This window comes from Cyprinodon tularosa, unplaced genomic scaffold, assembly GCF_016077235.1.
Source record: "Cyprinodon tularosa strain WSP-4 unplaced genomic scaffold, ASM1607723v1 ctg79, whole genome shotgun sequence".
In the NCBI taxonomy this organism is placed as follows: Eukaryota; Metazoa; Chordata; class Actinopteri; order Cyprinodontiformes; family Cyprinodontidae; genus Cyprinodon; species Cyprinodon tularosa.
Window position 1 is genome coordinate 2,696,476 of NW_024039551.1, and position 17,497 is coordinate 2,713,972.

General features: G+C 39.5%; 1 protein-coding gene across 5 annotated transcripts in view; it reads left to right on the forward strand.

Annotated features, from left to right (window-relative positions):
* mast1a (microtubule associated serine/threonine kinase 1a) overlaps positions 1-17,497 on the forward strand; it is a 143,714-nt gene that overhangs the window by 79,132 nt on the left and 47,085 nt on the right. For all 5 annotated transcript variants that reach the window (XM_038271104.1, XM_038271103.1, XM_038271105.1 and 2 more), the window contains 5 exons: positions 395-467; positions 9,995-10,155; positions 12,538-12,613; positions 16,435-16,644; positions 16,742-16,843. In XM_038271104.1, coding sequence (XP_038127032.1) covers positions 395-467; positions 9,995-10,155; positions 12,538-12,613; positions 16,435-16,644; positions 16,742-16,843 — 622 coding nt within the window. The remainder of the gene's footprint in view (positions 1-394; positions 468-9,994; positions 10,156-12,537; positions 12,614-16,434; positions 16,645-16,741; positions 16,844-17,497) is intronic.

Genomic DNA, 17,497 nt, shown 5'->3' on the forward strand with positions numbered 1-17,497 from the left:
AATACTTCTACATACACATCATCTATCACAGATATACGTCATGAGAAGAAACCTGTCTTTGTCTTGGCCTTCTCCCACTACGCCTGTGCGATAAAGCCTTGACAGCAGGCTGACACAGTTGGAATCAGGCGAAATGCCAGGACTGTGCCCCTCATTACTCACTCAGAGGAGGCGTCAGACTCTGTGATGATTGAAGAAAGCCTCGGAGGAGACGAACTGAAGAATCCAACGTGTAATTGGATTGAAAGGAAGTGAAGGTGGCCGACTTCACTGCCAACTGCATTTGCCATGAAAATAAAATAGAAACAAAAGGCGACAAGGAGTTGGTGTTATCCCCGTCTCAGTAACAGTCAACCTGTTTTCTGATTTTGATTTTCCTTTTTTCTTCTTGCAGGGCTGATGGTCGTAGATGGTCTTTGGCCTCTCTACCTTCCTCAGGTTATGGCACTAATACACCCAGTTCAACGGTAGGTTCAACTATAAATTAATGTTACTTTAAGGTGTATGAAAGAGAATTTTTGTATATCTTAACTAGGGCTACAACTAACAAATTTTTCATATCAATTAATCTATCAATTACTTTTTCGATTCATTGATTTATTATCGGATAGCAAAACGTTCTTTAAAAAAGATTTTTTGCGAAATTAAAACAGGTGAAACTAAAACTTTTCCACTTGAGGAGTTCTGGAAAGAGCATATTGACAGGCGAAAAAATGTTTTATCTTAAATACAAAATGTTAACACATATATATATATATATATATATATATATATATATATATATATATATATATATATATATATTAGGGATGGGACGATTTATGAAAACCGTCAGAATCGTTCGGTTCGACTGTCTTGGTTCGGTTCGCGTGTGTTTCGTTCGGTTCATGCGCTGCTCCTTTTTCTGGCGATTACACTCCAGAGCAGAAGGTGGCGGTACTGCGACCAAAGCCAACCGCCAGTAGTAAACAAGAAGAAGAAGAAGCGAAGCAGCTTAGCCGGGTGTAGCAGAAAAAAATCAGTTGTTGTGGAGAATTGTGTGGGTATGGCGAGTGGGAAAGAACAGGAGTTGGAAGACGCGCCAGCAGCACTTTATAGGTCTGCTGTATGGGACCACTTTGCATTTAGAGTGACCTACGATGACGGCGGAAAGAAAGTTGTGGATAAAAGTGCAACAGTGTGCAAGCATTGTGCAACACGTTTTGTTTATGCTAACAGCAACATGTCAAGCTAACCCCGAAATCCCTCATACTCCGTCAGCAACCCCCGCTCCGCCCCGCTGCGCTCCAGACCGGCTGCTCAAAGCAAAGCCTACAGCCCCCACTGTGGCTTCGTCCGCTCCCCTCTGAGTTCCTTGGAGATGGTAGAGAGCATGTAACCTGACAACAGCCAGATGCCGGAGCGAGACATGCATCTGGCTGTTGTCAGGTTAGAGAGCATGCGCCAGATGATTAAATTCAAAGCAGCAAAACATACGGAAATGATCCAGGGTTTCCGCGGGTCATTTAAAATAATCACAATCCATTATTTTTTGGGGGATTTTTTCATTAATTTCATAATTTTTTATGGGATTTCGGTGTAACAATCAACATGTATCGAATCGAACCGAAAACCGTGACCAGAAACCGTGAATCGAACCGAACCGTGGATTTTGTGAACCGTTCCACCCCTAATATATATATATATATATATATATATATATATATTTTTTTTTTTTTACAATTTTGGCATAATTGCTGCTCTAAGTGGGTTGCTCTGTCAGCTAATTCCTAAATGAGTTGAGAGTTATTTCAATAATCCATTAATCACGTTAAATCTGATTGTTTCAACCTTAACATTAACATACAATATTCAGCAAAAAATATACTTTTGTTGTCAGAAAAAATATTTTAATAAAGGAATGGCTTGCTGCAGCCTTATCTTACTTCATGCAGTGGATTTTATGCTCATTTATCCCCTCCTGATATACTCTATAACACCCAGTATATATTCCAGTTATATGAAAACAATGCATGTATGTATGAAAAGAGGTGATGTAGGCTGTTGAATTCAAGAGAATGAGTTCAATCTCCTGCCCTAACCCTGAATTTTTGCTTGAAAAAAGAATAATCCCATGTTTTGTTTTTACAAATAAGGCATAAAAAATGACAAAATTTCTTTTAAAGAATGTTGCGTTCAGACTAGATCCGGTGTTCGTTGCGATTACGGTGGATTTACATAGAAATCCTATACAAACCCCGTGGTGAAGGGTGGTGAAGCAGCCAGTGGTGAACATCACGAGGTTAGGGGTCGTTTCCTGCTGCTCCCTCACCTCGTGCTACTGAGGTGTTGCCAAACAGCAGCACTGCATGGAGAGAGCAGAGCAGAGATCGCTGAAGTTGAAATAAGCTGAACTTTTCAGTGAAATGGCGACTCAGCAGCCAATCAGGGACTGGTTGTAGGCAAAATAATGTTAACACAAGTAGAATTACTAAATGCTCTCAAGAGGACTTAATTTAGTCCTAACAGGACTATTAATCATCATCCCTTAACTCCATCCTGTCACCGCCAAATCCAACCGACATCCAGATGCAACTCTGGATGAACCAAAGTGGATTTTATTTTATTTTTTTTGTGCTTTTGCAGCTTTTCCAAAAATTGTTGTCTCCCCAAAGCGATTCAAAGGTTGTTCATAGAGAACAATTTAGCAGCAGTCTGTGGTTCTGCAGGTGGGGACCACAGACCAGTTCTCAGTACCTGTGCTTGCTGGTTGAAGTTTTGGTCGCTTTTGAATGTTGATGGTGCTTTTTCGATAGTGCTTTCTTGCCAGTGCCACACAAATAAGGAGCTCAAAAAGAGCAGCTCATCCAGGATGACACATCAATGGCAGGAAGATTTGCTATGTCTGTCAGCATAGTGTCCAGAGGCTGAACATGCTTCCAGGAGACGTAGAGGAGGCCGTATGAGGGCAACAAAACAGCAGTAGGACCGCTACCTCCACTTTTATTCAAGGAGGAACAGGAGGAGCACTGTCAGACCCTGGAAAATGACCTCCAGCAGGCCACAAAGGTGCATGTGTGAGCATAAACGGTTAGAAAAGGACTCCATAGGAGGGCCAGATGTTCACCAATGGGGGTTGTGCTCACAGGGCAGGACACTTGGCACTTGCCATGGAAAACCAGGATTGGAAAATTCGCCACTGGCGCCTTGTTCTCTTCACAGATGAAACAGATTTACACTGAGCACATGTGACAAATGTGACAGAGTCTGGAGACGCGATGGAGAGCAATCTGCTGCCTGCAACATCCTTCAGCATGACCGGTTTGGCAGTGGGTCAGTAATGGTGCGGGGTGGCTTTTCTTTGGAGGGCCCCACAGCCCTCCATGTGGTGAGGTAGCATGACTGCCATTAGATGAGAACTGCAGATCTCTGGTCAGACCCTATGCTGGTGTGGTTGGTCCTGGGTTCCTACTAATGCAGTTCATTGCTAGACCTCATATGGCTGGAGTGTATCAGCAGTTCCTGCAAGATGAAGGCATTGAAGCTGTGGATTGCCCACCCATTCCAAAGACCTGACATGATGTCCCAGCACATCTGGGACATTATGTCTCAATCCGTCCACCAATGTCACATTGCGCCACAGACTGTCCAGGAGTTGGTGGATGCTTTAGTCTAGGAGGAGATCCCTCAGGAGACCATCAGGTGCATGCCCAGGTGTTTTAGGGAGGTAATACAGGCATGTGAAGGCCACACACAATACTGAGCTTCATTCTGACCTGTTTTGAGGAAATCACATCAAAGTTGGATCAGCCTGTAGTGTGCTTTTCCACTTTAATAAATGTGTGACTTCAAATCCAGGCCTCCATTGGTTAATACATATGATTTCCTTTGATGCATATTTATTTTGAACAGAAGAAAGTTTTTAATGAGAATAGTCCATTCATGTAGATGTAGGATGTGTTGTCTGAGTGTTCGATTTATTTTTAAACAGTGTATATACAGCAGATGGTTTCTTATGTGTGCCACGGTAATTTACCTCTATTAAAAAGGATATCTGAAAACAGTATCCAATTTGTGGGAATAACTTTTTCATTCTAAATCCAGAATCCAGCTTCAAAGTAGGTAGACCACATTGATATAGTAACCTGTGTTAGAAGTATGTCTTAGTTGTTAATGCGTGGGATATGAGTATATTTTTGGTTAAACACTAACGTGGGTTGCCATACTTAATCCTGCTCATACTAGGAACAAACAAGCTAGCTGTGGTAAGTGCATAATGTTGCACTGGTGGCTTAAAAGGGAATCAAACCAAAGGAATGTGTTAATTTTTTCCTCATTCCCCATAAAGTGAAATTGAGTCTCCTGAGCTATCCTCATGTGACAGCATCCTTTGGTACAACTGCTATAATTTCTAACGGACTTGCAGGCTCAAGAAGAGTAGGAATCAACGTTGTATTTGAGTCTAGTTTGGTTTTCTGACCTGAGGCGTAGGCTCTCCTGTTTCTCCACTAGTGTATATAGAACATTTAGCCCAGATAACTGACCAACAACATGCAGTGGAAACAGGAAGTACTCTTAATTTCCCTTCATCTGCTGTCTTATTATTGCAGCAGCAATGCTCCTTTATCCTATCTCAAATGTAGGATCCTAGTGACTGTGTCCTTGTAATAGAAAACTTGCCTTTCAAAAAGGAACAGACGGTTTCTCCTCCCTCAGCACAGTGTGAAAATGAAAACTCTCTGGGATCATATGCTTTCATCTCTATTTGTACCAGAACAGCTCTGGAAGAAAACTAACATGAAAGTGAGAGAAATCCAGGCTTCCTCCGCACTAATCTTTCTGTCTAACTCTAAAAGATCTGATCTTAGAAGTTTTCTTACTTCATAGAGAAAAGTTTTGCATCATTATCCTGCACATGTGTTCCCTTCACATGTGTTCCCTTCAAAGACTTCATTTGCATACATTTAATGCATAAAGCCAGCATCATTATGGGAGAATCCATATCCTGAAGATACGTGTGCTAGTTTTGTTGTGCTTTCTTTTGAAATGATTTAATGCTGCTGTTGCAGCCGAATGTCACGGCAACACAAACATGCCCACCCATGCGTTCTTTGAGTTTTTATTCTCTCCAGTGAGTTTCTGGTGCTTTTTTTTTTTCCTCCAAGGTTTTTACTTGCAAGAACATGCAGCTCATGTAAAGCAGATCTAAAAATATCTAATCAGTTGCTAAGATATAAGCAACCTTGCTTTGCTGCCACTCATAACTTAGCATTTCGGGGAAAAAAGTGCAATCGACATAGTTGAAAGGAAATGTAACCAATCTTTATTGCTTGTATTTGCAAACATTTTCTGTTTTCTTCAGAGGCAGAGAAAGATGTTAGAAATGGCCTACTGAGACGAATGAGAGAGAGTGAGGTAGAGATGAAATCTGATTTGATGCAAATAGAGAGAATAAAACATTGTTCACTTTACCCTGAAAGCAAGATGTTGGAAACATAAGAGCTTTCTGTGGGAGATGAACACTACCATTATGAAAATTGTCCACTTTGAAAATGGACCGTGATGCATGTGATGCTGAGGTGGATGTCTAACAAAATCTTTCTGCAGTGCATTTATTTATATCCTGAAAAATGTCCCTTCTTCTTATGCATCCCTTCTACTTTTACCTCCTAATTTCCATACATTAGAAGCAAAGTAAATCACTTCACTGATTCGTTTTTTTGTTAAAAAAAGAAAAAAAGCTGAAGATATCTGCGACATATCTTCTCATTCCTATTGACCTCATAGGCTACTTTTACACTGCACACTGAAGTGACTCAAATCTGATTTATTTGCCCATATGCAACCTGTATCTGATCTTTTCATGGCAATCTGAACAACACAGATCCGATTTTTTCCAATGCCACCCAGGCCACTTGGCTAGGTGGTCCTGAATCCGATGCGAATTTGAACTTATGAAATGCAACCAGTGTCTAAACGGCCAGTTGCATCCATCCAACCTAAACCCATTAATTCTCAGCAGAGGTCACTATTCTGCATCTTGCAATGGTAGCAAGAAGCAGAAGCAGTAAGATAAACAAAAACCATGGAGGATGATAATGCGGAGAGCAGTCTTTATTTTCAACCCTCTTGAAAACATCCTGTTGTTAATGCAGGCTGAGGTTGTTAAAGAAATGAAAGATGGCAAGATGCTCCAGCTCCAACACTACCAGCCATGTTTACTTATGTAAACACAAAGCACACTCACTTGTGACGTCATTGAGATGTACAAATGCAGTTCACACTAGAGATCACATGTGAAAAGCCATGCAAAAGAATCAAATTACCCAAAAATGCGGAATTGAGCATCAAAGCCTGCAGTGTGAACTTAGCCACAGATACCTCTACATAAACTAATAGGGCTGTTAGTTTTAAAGGGGTCATAGAATTATTATATAGGGTATTTGGTGCTGGTGCTTAAAGGAATAGTACACCCAAAACATGATTAGCCTTCATTTTCTACTCACCCCCATGCTGAACAACACTCTGGAGTACTTTTTTGATATCTCAAATGCATCTGGAGATCTGGGAGGCTTCTTGCTGTCTGCTGACATTCAAATAATGGAGGTCTATGGCGCCCGAGGCAGAAAGGTCCATAAAAGTCCACAAAAAACGTGTCAATATTCCTCCATACTGCTCGTCCAATGTATTCCAAGTGTCCTGAGTGGGTAGCATCCAGAATTTACTCGAAACGAAGTCATTTAGAATGTTTTTAGAGCATAAACAGTAGTGTATAGGATTTCCTAAAAGCGCGTTCACGACGCTACGAACCGCGGCAGACCAAACCAGACGAAAGTGCGCATTCAGCGTCTGCTCTGCCGATAATGCAAGCGTAGAAGAAGAAATGTGCTGTTTACCTGTGCAAAGAAAGAAACAACGAAAGAAAAATGTCTGAGGACTTCAGTGTTGAGGAAGAGCATGAGTTCTTTGCCGAGCTGAACGCGCACTTTCATCTGGTTTGGTCTGCCGCGGTTTCCGTAGACTCGTGAACGCGCTTTTAGGAAATCCTATACACTACTGTTTATGCTCTAAAAACATTCTAAATGACTTCGTTTCGAGTAAATTATGGACGCTACCCACTCAGGACACTTGGAATACATTGGACGAGCAGTATGGAGGAATATTGACACGTTTTTTTTGGACTTTTATGGACCTTTCTGCCTCGGGCACCATAGACCTCCATTATTTGAATGTCAGCAGACAGCAAGAAGCCTCCCAGATCTCCAGATGCATTTGAGATATCAAAAAAGTACTCCAGAGTGTTGTTCAGCATGGGGGTGAGTAGAAAATGAAGGCTAATCATGTTTTGGGTGTACTATTCTTTTAAGGTCTCTGAATAGGGTGTGTAACATTGATTGGGCTGAAAATGGCATATTTGCTGTTCTATGAGCCCTAATGAAAGCCTGGTTAAGAGTCCCAGAATGAAACGACAGGTTTTCTTCCTTTTATGGTATGATCATGAATATTTACATGAGCTGTTCGCTGATTGGTTAGTTTACAATGCGCAGAGCAGCTGAGCAAAGACGCATCATAGCAACAAGCACTTACTCACTTAAACATCGAAATTGTTTATATGGTAGGGTGACCAGACGTCCTTCTTTTCCCGGAGATGTCCTTCTTTTCATACCTAAAAAAAGTCCGGGGGAAATTTCAAAATCGTCCGGGATTTTGGTCGACTACAGTGCAGCAGAACCGAGCCGCCAGCTCCGGGGCTGGTCCAGGAACCCCGGCAGACAGGGGCAGGGAGCCAGCAGGGACCCGGTGATGGTAGATTGGACACCAACGACCCCGTGCTTCCCTCTCTCTGCTGACGTCTGGTCCAGTTGGGAGCCCAGCAATCGACACCTCATAAAATCATCTGTATGTAAATTTCGGGGCGTGACAAAAGTACAGGCCAGAGCCAAATAAGGCAGCACTCCTGACTTTATGTCAACTCGGGGCTTCATTTGGATTCGCCTGTTTTACGGTGGAAGTTTGGAATTGTGAGATTTGCATAGAAAAGAGGTGTCGACGGGGTTTGAACTGCTCTGTATCTATGACATTGCAAAGTCGGTTTTGCATTCTATGACCATTTTAATCTTTGGAGATTTTTGCACCTCATTATTTAAATCTTTGCTTGATTGGAGAACAATGCGATTAGTTTTGTTTTCTTGATAGAAGATGAAGCCCCACTTCAGTTGCGAGTTTCTAATTTGTTTGCTTTAAGGTATTCTCAGTGTTTAGCTTAATTTAGATGAAATGCATTTAAACAGCACCATACTGCCACCACTGTGTTTCAAAGGTGTGTTTAGGATGCAGTGTAAGTTGTTTCTTTAGGTTTTTGAAGCTGAGCATTGACAACATTTTGGTCCTATGTATCTGACAAAAGCCCCTTCTTCCTTTCATCTGCAAACAGAAATTCCTCTTGCTTTTTCATTCAAGAAAGGCTTTCCTCTCTTTGCAACTCTTCCATAAAAATCATCAAATGGAATGCATCATTAATGGCTCTCCTGTCAATAGATTCCTCCTCCTTACCGGGTTGATCTCTGTAGTTTTTGCATAGTTCCATTAGCCTCTTGGTTGCTTCTCTGGGTGATGGACCTGTTCTTTACCCTGTCAGTCTAGAAGGCTGACCATGTCTTGTAAGCTCTTTCTAGAGTGGTTCCAGCTGTGCTTTAAGCTTTGCTACGTCTTTCCCTCAAACTGCTGTGTGTCTTGTTCAATTCAATTTAGTTTATTTATATAGCACCAATTCACAATACATGTCATCTCAAGGCACTTTACAATTCAACAGGATCATACAGTTAAATTGATTCAAAGTTTTCTATCTAAGGAAAACCAGTCGAAAACCATCGACTCATTGACTCGATGCAATCCCTGTTCTTAACAATGTTGTTTCCTCACAAGATACACATGCTTGTTTTTGTTTTTTTTCTTTTTTGTAAAATAGAGTGCTGAATACTCTCGCATTACCCTAGAAACCAGAGTGCATTTTACCCTGTAAGTGTGCAACAGAGGCCTTCTTGCTGGTGAAATAATAGAAAACGCTTTGCGGTGAACAAGTGCTCAGGTGGCTGTGGTGGCAAAGCAGCATCTGTATTGATGCTTAGACCAAAGAAAGTTTCATCACACCACCCTGATCAGTACTTTTCTTGTCTTTGTCTGCTTTGACTGTTGTGTATCAATTTGTTTGCAACTAAAATCAATGAATCCTCATCGAAAGACAACAAAGTCTTGAAATTGACTGCTAGGTGATCCAACTGTGCCCCTCATCAAAAGCAGTTGCAGATCTAAGTGAATAGAAATGCTCACACAAACCCTCTGAACTATGTGATCAATACTAGACTCTTCCTTTTATAATGATAATTATATTAAACAAGTTTTCAGTGTATTTATCTGTGTCCAAGCACCTCCTTATTCATTGACTCATTTCAGCTTTTTTCGTCTAGCTTGCACATGATGTAGACCCGAATTAAGCCTTGATTGGATTTTTACTGCAGAAATGATTGATTGACCAAAGCCAACCTTGAAGTCCCGACGGGAAGCGTGTTCATTAAGTCTAACATTGATCTGGGCCTTTTTTCCCCACTCCTGTGCTGAAGAAAAGTCTCTTATTTGAGCCCAAACAGCATTTCCTTCAGCCCCTCTGTGGCATCAAACATTTCAAGCAAGTCAACTTGCACTTAAGTTACTATTGTAAAGCCCTAAACACTTTCTGATGTTTCTAAACCACATTCGGTTGTCCTCCTACACAAACCTCTTCTGAGTACTGGATTTTTTACACCTCTCTTATTTGCTTTTTTTTTAGTCACTTCTTTTAATCTGTTTTCTGCCCACACACTTCAAACGGTGCCCTATTCTCCTCTCCTTTCTTCATGTTTCTTATTTCTGATGTACTCTTTGTCATCACTAGGTACTTATTTCTAAATTTTGGATTTTTCCCCCGCAAAAAACACTTAACACTTTTTTTTTGTATCTCTCTCTGATCCCTCTCCAGTCATCCAGCTCTTCTCAGGAGCGTCTGCACCAGCTGCCCTTTCAGCCAACCATGGATGAGTTGCACTTTCTGTCTAAGCACTTTGGCAGCACAGAGAGCATCACAGACGATGACGGAGGGCGACGTTCGCCACATGTGCGCCCTCGCTCCAGAAGCCTCAGGTAAGATGGCTGCAGGTCAAAGGAAACATTTTAAAGTTGGTTTGAGATACATGATTAAAACTTTTCAGTTAATATGCATGACCAACCGGTGTCCTGATGAAAGTAAATATTTTCTCAGTTATATTTTTCATTAGAAGCTTTTGGTCAAGGTGACATATCATTCTCTTCGGGACTTTTTCTCTATTTTACATTAGAGTTTGTGTTGCTTTCTTAGCTAAATACATGCATGCTTATTGCAGCTGCTTAACTGAGCAGCAGACATGAAGGAAGGAAGGATTCCTTAAAGAATGAAGCCTGAAGTTTTTAATATTTCTTGACTTTATTTGTGGGGACAAAAAAAAAAACATGTTAAGGAATAAAGTAGGGATGTACAATATAATCGACCCCCTATCGGTATCGGCCTGTATCGGCCTTAAAACTGAATATCGGACATCGGCCACCCCACCGATATTTAACCCGATATTTCCTCAGCTTCTGAGTTTCTAAAGTCTAAAAAAAAAATAAAATGCTACTTCTTCTTCTTCCTCAAAAACTTCTTTTTTACAGACTTAAAAACTTCTAAAGACGAGGGAAAAAATATTGATACATTAAAATATCACAATATCTTCATATGCTGATATATTGCCATTTAAAAACACCATATCAATCTCTTTTACTAATGAAATATTGCAATATGTCATCGTTATGCTACGAAATCCCCCGAAAATTCATGAAATTTTGCCACATTTTATATGTTGATATATTGACGCGGTATCGATCTATTTTACTAACAAAATCTCACAAGAATTTGCAAAATATCACGAGAGGTTGTAACAGAACGATGAAATTTCACGAGATTTTGAAAGTAAAATATCAATTTGATATCAGCATATGAAAATATATTTGAGTATATTATTTTTCAAAGTGTCAGAAATGGATAACAAAACTGCTATTTTCAATGACTACTTATTTTTGTCCAGCTTTAACATCGGTATCGATATCGGTTATCGGCTACATGAGTTTTAAAATATCGGCATATCGGATATCGGCCAAAATCCCAAAATCGTGCATCCCTAAAATAAAGCCATCCTTGAGTCTTACTCCTTCAGGGTGATGTGGTTAGCGTGACCTGTTGATGCTCGGGTTGGTGATCAGGAAGGAACTGAATTTATGAGTTTCTAACTGAGAGTTTTTTCAAATTGTGTACATCGAGTAGAGCTGCAGTTTTTAATTAATTCACTAATTGAGTAATATATTGTTTATCTTTTCATTAAATTGATTATTCTTAAAATGAGAACATTTTGTAAACTAACATACCTAAAAAACAAACAAACTTCTACCTTCTAATGCAGTGTAAATGACAAAAAACAAAACTAAATCCCCCTCAAAAAACTAAATTTAATGCCTAGAAATACTACTTGACCAAGTTTATGTATCTTATATGTATATAGTACTTGTATAATTGATTATTCACAATCACCCCCGCTGATGGCCCTAGGATTAAAGGGGGGCCATGAACCGGGCCTCTCCATCTATTGCCAAGAGCATTTCTTTTTATTCATTTCTCTTTTTTCAAAGAAGTGTTTGCAAAGAAATTCTGCGTGAATTTCATTTACATAAAATCGTTTTCCTGTTATTACTCTCTTCTGATTGTCCACTGCTGTATTGAGGAAGTTATTCCCCCGGCATTCCTTGGTGCCTCTTGGTTATTCCGTGAAACAGCATCTTTAAAGTTTATCAACTTGCTATACGTAATGCTCACTGTGCTACAGCTAAAAACAGTGAAATACAGAACATAGCCTTAACCCGCAGGAACAGCTTAACTTTACTTTGAGTCGCGGGTACTGTTAAAAGGTTGCTGCTGTACAGGTTTAACTGCCTAGAAATATTTTTGCCATAACATCTTGTGCTCAAAGTTAAACGTGCCACACCAGAGGAAGTCTGTATTTGTGATCAATTGCAACTTGAGCAGGTATGGAAAGCCAAAACTGCCAAATATTTTGATATCCGCATATTTTGATTTTGTCCCGAGGCCAGCCATGGCTGTCAGCTGGATTGATCATGATTAATCTGAATAACTGTACCAGCCCTAAAATAGAGACCTAGCCGTTATAAACTTCAGATTTTTCCAACTTTTTACTGCTGTGTGATAATTTAGCATAAAAAGTGATTCTAGTGTTAATGGGAATTGCCCTAAAACATTACAGAAGCAGACTGTGCTGAATTTCTATGAGTGTATTAACATAATGATCTGCTTCCAAATGGGGGCAGAGAAAATCTATCTATGAGGACAGTATTTCTTAACTGCAATTACTTTACTGCTTATTCTCCTGTTCAGGGCTGCATCAGTACACATATTTATATATTTTACTCTCTCTGCTGTCTGTGTTTGTTCCTCCTTAGTCCGGGGCGCTCCCCATCCTGCTATGACAATGAAATAATGATGATGAACCATGTCTACAAGGAACGCTTCCCCAAGGTCAGACTCACGCAAACCAATACGCCAGTCTAAATTATACACAAACACACACATCCATCCAATACACTGCACATTGGTCAAGTCTTAGGTACAGGAATCATAGCTTTCAAGCTGCCCTGGGGCTCACTGACAGAAGCAGGGCTGCCGTACACTGGCGCCACCGGGCCCTCTGACCACCATCAGCAGACAACGCAGGTGAAGTGTCTTGCCCAAGGACACAACGACAATGAAAGTCGGAGTAGGGGCTTGAACCGTCAATCCTTCGATTTCAGGGCAAACTCCTACATCAAACGCCACTGTTGCCCATCTATAGCCACAAAGGAAGAAAAATCAAACGAGAAAAATCATGTACAAAAAACTTATCAGGAAAACAGTTTCAGTAACTTTCTTATCTCAATCTGTGGTACATCACATTTGTTTATTGGCAAATCAAAGTTTTTGTTTTTAGAAGTCGAAAACTTGTAAAAAGATGTTTATAATACAACACAAAGATGTGCAGATCAAGTGAACATCCGGTTTAAATTAGTTTTAGGTATTAAATGATCAGATAATTTGTTTATTGTAAACTTAGGTCTTCAGAATGAGATCATCTTTCCCCATCACGGAGATCCACACTGAGAGTCCAAATTGAAAAGCTGAAAAACATCTTATATTTTGTACTGAATTAGTTCCAGTATTTATATCAGTGTGTTTTAAATTCATAGCAACATAACTATAAGAAGTATCCAGAACAGGCTGCATATCTGGGGAATATGGAAAGAAGTTTACTTTGAGGAGCAGTTTACCTCATCAGAGTTCTGAATCATGTGTCTGATGTTTCTGGTTATTGGTAAATGCAGCTAAATTTGGATGAGATAGAATCATGCAAAACATTTTAACACTGTTTAGCATTCCTGGTGCTTGGTACATCGTTTTATATGGTTATTACTTATCTTATATGTGACCTATTTTATGTTAGGGTGTGTGGCAACATCCCGGCTTTGGAGACACAATTTAGCGTAGTGAACAGGTGGTTTCATTTTGCTTTTGGTGGATCCCTAGAATACAACATCAAAATGATGACGTCAACAGATCACAGTAAAAACTAAACATCCTAAATCATATTCACATAAAATGAATATGGGCTTTAGGATATAAATTGAACAGAAAAAACATACCTTTCTGCTTTCACCAGGGGAATGTGATCTGTAAATTTATTGCATGTAAAAAAACAATGGTGTCCAATTTATTTAAAAACGAGCAAAATAAACGTACTAATAAACATGTATGTTAAACTACTTCTGCTAATTGTTTATCTAGCACCGCACAACAAAATCACACACACATGAGAAACTGCTGCATCGAGCGGAGAGAATTGCTCTCTGCGCGCGCCGGCTCCAGTTTATATTCAGCTAACCTACACTAAGGTGCAGAGTAAACTCACACAACAAAGAATAGTATTGATGTTTTTTGAAGGCTTTAGTCAAAAGGGTTTCTCCTGATGCTCAGTCGATCAAACTCTTCTTGTTAGACATCAAAGGCTTCTTTCAGCTCAGGGAGGAGACACGCTCTAGACAGGTGTCCTGGTTTTTATGTTTCCATCAGAGACCTGGATTCACTTTATGTTTCTATTACTGATGCAGGGGTTCCCAAGCTGGCTGAGGAACAGTTAGTTTAATGTATGGTAACAGGTACATCCTTTTTTAATTCTTGGGTTTTATTCTGAAGGCCTCATGAAATGATCCGGTATAAGTCGGAACTCAAGGGTGAAAAAAAAAAAAAAAAGCAGGTTAGTTATACCTACTGAACCAAAATATCTAAACAAAATATAATCTATGTGCAAAAAAGTAAGTACATCTCGTCATTTAACATTACCCTCCTTTCTTCAGCAAGAACTTAAAAAAAAAAAAATCTTGCAAATGTTGAGAATATTGGCTCAAATTTCTGTATTTCATGTAGGTTTTGCAGTAATTCTTTCATTTATGCACGCCTGATGGTCTTAAAGTTTTGCGGAAGTTTATTATCCTTGTTTAGGACCAATCTGTGGAACATTGCAGCTTCTTTTTTTTTTTTCATTTTCAGCTTTATTGTAGTTCTGTTTCAGATCCGATGTGCCAGCTTTAGTAAGACTGGACACCCTGGAGATTGTAAAGTGACTAGATTTCAAAACATCAGAGTAAATAAATACATTAATTGATTAAAACCGTTAAAATTTGTCGAGAATGTGTTTTGTTTTAGCTGCTTTTGTGTTTTCAAGTTCTTTCATTTTTATATTGTTTTGTTTAACTTGTTTTTTCCCGATGGATTAAATCGGGTCTTCAGTGAAGGGGCATGTCATTGTTTCCTGAACAGCTGATTGGCTCTTGGATGGAGCTTTTTCTAGGATTCAAATTAATCCTGAAAGCTAGCCTGCCCCAGAGCAGGCTGCCATCCGTGTTACCATAGCGACTAGCCTCGCTAAGAATGAATCCAGCTTTGTGGTACCAGAAACTCGGGTTTAAACCTAAAGTTTTCTCACTAACCTGGTAATCCTGCTTTGCGGTACAGATCTCAGAGTATAGGTTGCAGCAGCCACTACATCCATTATAAAGCAAAACAAACAATATATAAATTGTAATGGAATATGTCACAGGGACACACCGGTGAGCTAATTTAACATGTACAACTCAAAAGGTAATATGGAAAACATGGCGCCACCTTGAGTTGAGAATATTTCTTTTTGACAGAATATTCGAATGTGGTTGTGCCACAGATATAATTACTAACAAACATGTTAGTCAGGGTGCTGAAAATGTGAAACTTGAAAACTTGCATTTTTTTTTTGCCATTTTTTCAGGCCTTCTATGTTGTCTTGTTAAGTTATCAGAAAGGTTAAATTGCTTTATTTTGTTTTATTCCATTCTCTGACTGATAGTGACCAGCGTGACCTACAATATAGGGTGCCCCCCCATACTACAGTGCCCATGATGCATTACATTTTTCTTATGGTAAATTCATTGAGGACCTACCTGTATATTTTCATCTTTAAGCCACCTTGTAGTATAGGTCACACCATATCTGCGCCAACAGATGTAAAAAGTAATACCGATAGTCCATAAAATATGATAATGCAGTCTGATGGCAGACAGAGTATGCAATTAAACCTGAATAAAAAATATAAGGGAACCTAAATATTTTGGCATGTTAATAACAAAAGTAGAATATCAAAATGCATCACAAAGCCTTTAAAGACACATGAGGTGACAGTGGGCATATTTTACTCATGGCAGGAAGGTTTGCTTTTATTTTCCTTAATGTTCTTTAACAGATGTGCACAAAGTGTGGTTATGTGCCATTAAATTATTGGCCTAACTTGTTTTGCAGTATTTCAACTTAGGTAGCTAGAAAGGACTTGATGGAGATAAATCCAGCTGTTTTTAGCACATAACCTGTTATTAATCTGATTGCAGCTCCTTCTTTGTCCAGGAGGGCTGGGATGGGGAGTAGAGGGGTAAATGAGCAGACAAAGACAACTTTCTTATGTTGTAGCATATTTATTTATTTTTATATTTAACTAGATTAACATTACATTTTTTTTATAGCACTCTTACACAGGTTACCTAAGTGAAGTGCACTATATATAATACCTCAAGGCTTACAACCTCGTCTTTCTTTTAGGGCCACTCTCAGACTGCCTGTAGAAATCCACAAAAAATAACATTGTAGTTTTAAAAATATGAAGACGTTCAGCTGCAATAACTACTATAAGAACCCTTAACCCCCTAGGTGTTCCTGAGGGCCAAAGTAAAACTTCTGCACATTATTGTGCTTTTGTCTAACATGTCGTTCGTGTCCTTCGTTAGGCTACAGCTCAGATGGAGGAGAGGCTGGCAGAGTTCATCCAGAATTACTCTCCAGAGAACGTTCTGCCCCTGGCTGATGGGGTCCTCAGTTTCATCCACCACCAGGTTGCTGAGATGTCCAGAGACTGCCTGACCAAATCGCACGAGGGGCTGATAACAAGTGTTTATTTCCGAGAGCTGCAAGAGAATCTGGAGAAACTGCTCTACAATGTGAGTTAGACATGAATCATATAGATTGGAAGGAATTGCTAAGTGATATTTGTTGACTTTACACCTCACCTAATGACTTTCTGGCTTTCTTCGGCAGGCATATGAACGCTCAGAGAGTTCGGAGCTTACCTTCGTCACCGAGCTTGTCAAAAAGCTCTTTATCATCATATCTCGTCCTGCCAGGCTGCTAGAGTGTTTGGTAGGTTCCTCCCAACAGTATATATTAACTCATTCATCTGGCTTTGCTAGTATTATGGTCCATTATTAAAGATTTACAGGAGTTTATTACTTATAAAGGGACAGTGTGTAAAACAAATGTGACTTTTTATAAGCAAAAATGAAGCATCGCTTCATTTAATACATATTCTGTGAAAGTCTAAAAACATTACATCCAAAATGAAAGCATCCGTATAGCTTAGAATTAATAGCTTATAAATACAATTCAATTGTTCTGTCAAAAAGACAAAGCTGGGGGTATAGACTAATTCTGTCAAGGTTCTTTGTTTTAAACTTACCAAGGTAAACTTTTAGTTTAACCTCTTAATATCCACCTCATTTCTGCATACCCAAATAGAAAAGCAAATAACTGAGGAACTGTAAGCCCAAATTATACGTGTGATAGGTTTTTTGAAAGCTAACACCTTCTAGTTTCTGAATTTATACATGAAAATTGGGTGAGCAAAACACCCAAGCTGCATCAGTTCAAACATGACTCAAAGTAGTTTTTTTTATTCTCGAAAATAATAAGTCTTTTTTGAACAGTAGTAATAAAGACATGCTTGCTTATTGTGGCTGCTTTGTCATGCTACATTTCCACATGCTGCTATAACTGTGCTTTGGTGCTCACTATCTC